This window comes from Hippopotamus amphibius, chromosome 2, assembly GCF_030028045.1.
Source record: "Hippopotamus amphibius kiboko isolate mHipAmp2 chromosome 2, mHipAmp2.hap2, whole genome shotgun sequence".
NCBI lineage: Eukaryota > Metazoa > Chordata > Mammalia > Artiodactyla > Hippopotamidae > Hippopotamus > Hippopotamus amphibius.
This window is the reverse complement of record NC_080187.1, coordinates 77,729,788-77,733,147: the sequence shown is the minus strand read 5'-3', so window position 1 is coordinate 77,733,147 and position 3,360 is coordinate 77,729,788. Positions and strand designations below refer to the sequence as shown.

The 3,360-nt window shown below is 40.0% G+C and overlaps 1 protein-coding gene across 1 annotated transcript; it reads left to right on the top strand.

The window, feature by feature from the left end:
- Window positions 1–954: 954 nt before the first annotated feature.
- Window positions 955–1,371, top strand: LOC130846625 (protein FAM136A-like). Its single transcript, XM_057724976.1, has one exon. It carries the CDS (start codon window positions 955–957, stop codon window positions 1,369–1,371), a length of 417 nt encoding a protein of 138 aa, XP_057580959.1.
- Window positions 1,372–3,360: the final 1,989 nt, after the last annotated feature.

Below are 3,360 nucleotides of genomic sequence, written 5' to 3'. Positions count from 1 at the left end.
ACAGAACATTCAATGTCTAAGATTGAGGTATCCTTCTTCATTTCTCAATTATTCCTCTTTCAAATCCAGGTTTTTCTTGGGCCTCTAACGGCTTCCAAAAGTATTTCAGGCAATTCCCAGTTTTCTACCAAGGTTTAAGGGGCTAGAATGAAAATGGTTAATGTTAACACTGAATCCAGTACCCAGGGCAGAAGAGGCTGGGGTTAACAGGGATCCAATCACCTCCATCCCATACAAATGGCCTTTTATTTTAATAAACTGCCTGTGCAAGAGGCTTTCTAACAGAGCAAGAAAGAAAAGGAGCTTGTGATCAGGCAAAATGTTCTGAGAAGTATGTTAAGTTTGAACTCAAATTGAAAAGGACCTTACTTACAAAGTAATCTTTCTTAAAAATTGAACCACAATCTTATTAGGCTCTCAAATCTAAATACCAGTTAAAACCAACACACAGTCGGCCCTCCACATCTGCAGGGTTCCCATCTGTGGATTCTAGCAACCACTGATGGAAAATATTTGAAAAAACATTTTTTCAGAAAGTTCCAAAAAACAAAACTTGAATTTGCTATGGCTGGCAGCTATTTACATAGCATTTACATTGCATTGGTATTACAAGTAATCTAGAGAGGATTTAAAGTATACAGGAGGATGTACGTAGGTTATATGCAAATACTATGCCTTTTTATATAAGAGACTTAAGCATCCATGCATTTTGATTTTGGGAGGGGGTGGGGTGTATATATTTGAAAGACCGATAGGAACAAATACCTTACAGGTATCAAGAGACTTCGGTAGTAGATAGAGAAACAAATTATATGAACCTTAAGGAAACCTCACACTCAGAATGTAGGACACTCTACCAGACATCTGACATGGTTTCTCCAAGAAATTGATGCCATTAAAAAAAAAAAAAATGTGGGTGGGCGCCGGCGCAGCTGGGAGCTGTGCGGGGTCGCCATGGCGGAGCTGCAGCAGCTCTGGGTGCAGGAGGCGGTGGACTCCATGGTGAAGAGTCTGGAGAGAGAGAACATCCGGAAGATGCAGGGCTTCATGTTCCGGTGTAGCGCCAGCTGTTGTGAGGACAGCCAGGCGTCCATGCAGCAAGTGCACCAGTGCATTGAGTGCTGCCATGCACCTCTGGCTCAAGCCCAGGCCCTGGTGACCAACGAGTTGGAGAAATTCCAGGACCACCTGGCCCGATGCACTATGCATTGCAATGATAAAGCCAAAGATTCAATAGATGCAGGGAGTAAAGAGCTTCAGGTGAAGAGGCAGCTGGAGAGTTGCATGACCAAGTGTGTGGATGACCACATGAACTTCATCCCAACCATGACCAAGAAGATGAAGGAGTCTCTCTCATCCATTGGGAAATAGATGTCTGCTATCGGCCATCGGGACTGAGGGCAGGGATCTGTTTTAAAAGAGGAATGGGGATTTGGATCCTTTAAGGAAAGTTTATGAATAAGGAAATTAAGGATGGCAGCAAGTTTAAGGCCTGTATTACTTGCCTCTGGACACTCATTCCTTTGTGTTTCAGTTCTAGAAAGTGAAATGGAAAAAAATGGTGCTAAAGTTTGAGTCAGATATAGCACAGGAGAGTTTCTGTGAGTTTGAATTTCATGTGGCAAGTACTTATCCTGGCAATAGGGAGTCTTTCTTGTACCAAACCAGAGCCCTCCAAGGTACCAGATTCTCTTAGTACATAGATACCAACAGGCTGGCGGGTTCACGTAACCTGCTTATGATCTGGTGGAGTGAGGAGAGGTGCTTCTACTTGTTGCCAACCTCCTTAAGGATCACTACAGCATTTTCCACAAACAAAATTCATGAGGTCCCTAATTTAGAAGCGGAAAGGGGGTTTCTGAGGTTTTGTTTTGCTTGGTATTGTTTTATATGCAAGGGCGTGAGGTTAATTTAAAATGTAGAGTTGGGAGAGGTAGTTTGGATAAAAACTTTGAAAGGGTCCTTGCAGATATTCATTTCTGGCCATCAAGATGTGGATGTGCATGTCTTAAAATTCTCACACATGACATCTCTCAGCCTGGAGACCCTGCAAAAATACAAGAAACACTATCACGCCCGTAGGGGAAGCAAACCTTCCCTCTCACTGACAAGCCACGATGGGCCTTGAGGCTGTCTACAGCAGAGTCAGCCAAGTGACAAGACAATCTTGCAGTGACACTCACCCTCGAAGGGAAAGGCAATTTTGAACATGCTAGTGTTCAGGAATGAACGTTGAAAGAGGAATTGTTAGCTGCGTAGTTAAGAGAGTTATGAAGTACTGGGTTTGGAAAAATCTAGTTTTCATAAAACAGAAGAGCATGAAAGCCCAAACCCAGTGTTGCTTACTTTGCCCCCTGAAATAACAGAGCTCTATTGAGACAATCCCTTGGCAACACAAAGGTCAAGGGAGAAAAAGTGAGCAACTCGGGGGCAAGCTGTGACTCCTTTAGAGCAAAAAAGGGACAGTCCACCATTACCAAATACCACTTTTGCCAGGGCCTTTGCGACATGCGTTGTTCTTGCCCCAGTTCTGGCACCTTATTGTTTTGATAAGGACCTTGTTGTCTTTTACCCACTTGTTACTTGAAATGATAATATAGCCTGTTTGCTGTTTCAAGACTGTGATATATTTTCCTAGTGGTTTGGTTTTAAAAATAAATAAGACTTAATCTTTCAAAAAAAAAAAAATGTGTGCGTGTGTGTACTGTTTAGAATGAATAAAATTTTAATGATGTAACAATCAGTTGCAACTTGTAGACCATATCTGGATCCTAATTTGCACAAACAAAATATTAAAAGTCACTCATGATAATCAGGGAAATTTAAACTAAACTGAGTATTAGATTAGGGAAAAGTCTTTATCAGTTTTAAGTCTATCCTGAAGTATTTACAAGTGAAATGACAATCTACTTGAAATTTTCTTTAATGTTCTCAAGAAAAAAGTGGGGGAGTTGATTAAACAAGATGGGCAAAATGTTGATTACTGTTGAAGCTTAGTGATAGGTAGATGCAGGTCCCTTCAAGTCTGTTATGAATATTTCACAATTTTCACAATAAAGGTTTTAAAAGCCAACGCACTACCATTAATCTAAAAATGTACATAAGTATCATTATTACAACATAATTTACTGCAACACAAAATGGAAGTAATCTAAATGTTCTACAGGAGAAAAAAATTTTAATCTATGATAAACTATAAACTGATGAAAATTAGGCAGCCATTAAAATGACAACACAGAAGAAAGCAACAAAGAAAATGGGTATGGAATTCTTATTTTTAGAATAAGGACTACATCCACATTACAATCATAACTCTTTAAAATTTATGTGAATATAAACAAATAACAGATGAGTGTATAA

What these genes read in the sequence shown, in the direction of transcription:
- LOC130846625 (XM_057724976.1), top strand. Translation starts at nt 955, where the DNA reads ATGGCGGAGCTGCAGCAGCTCTGGGTGCAGGAGGCGGTGGACTCCATG.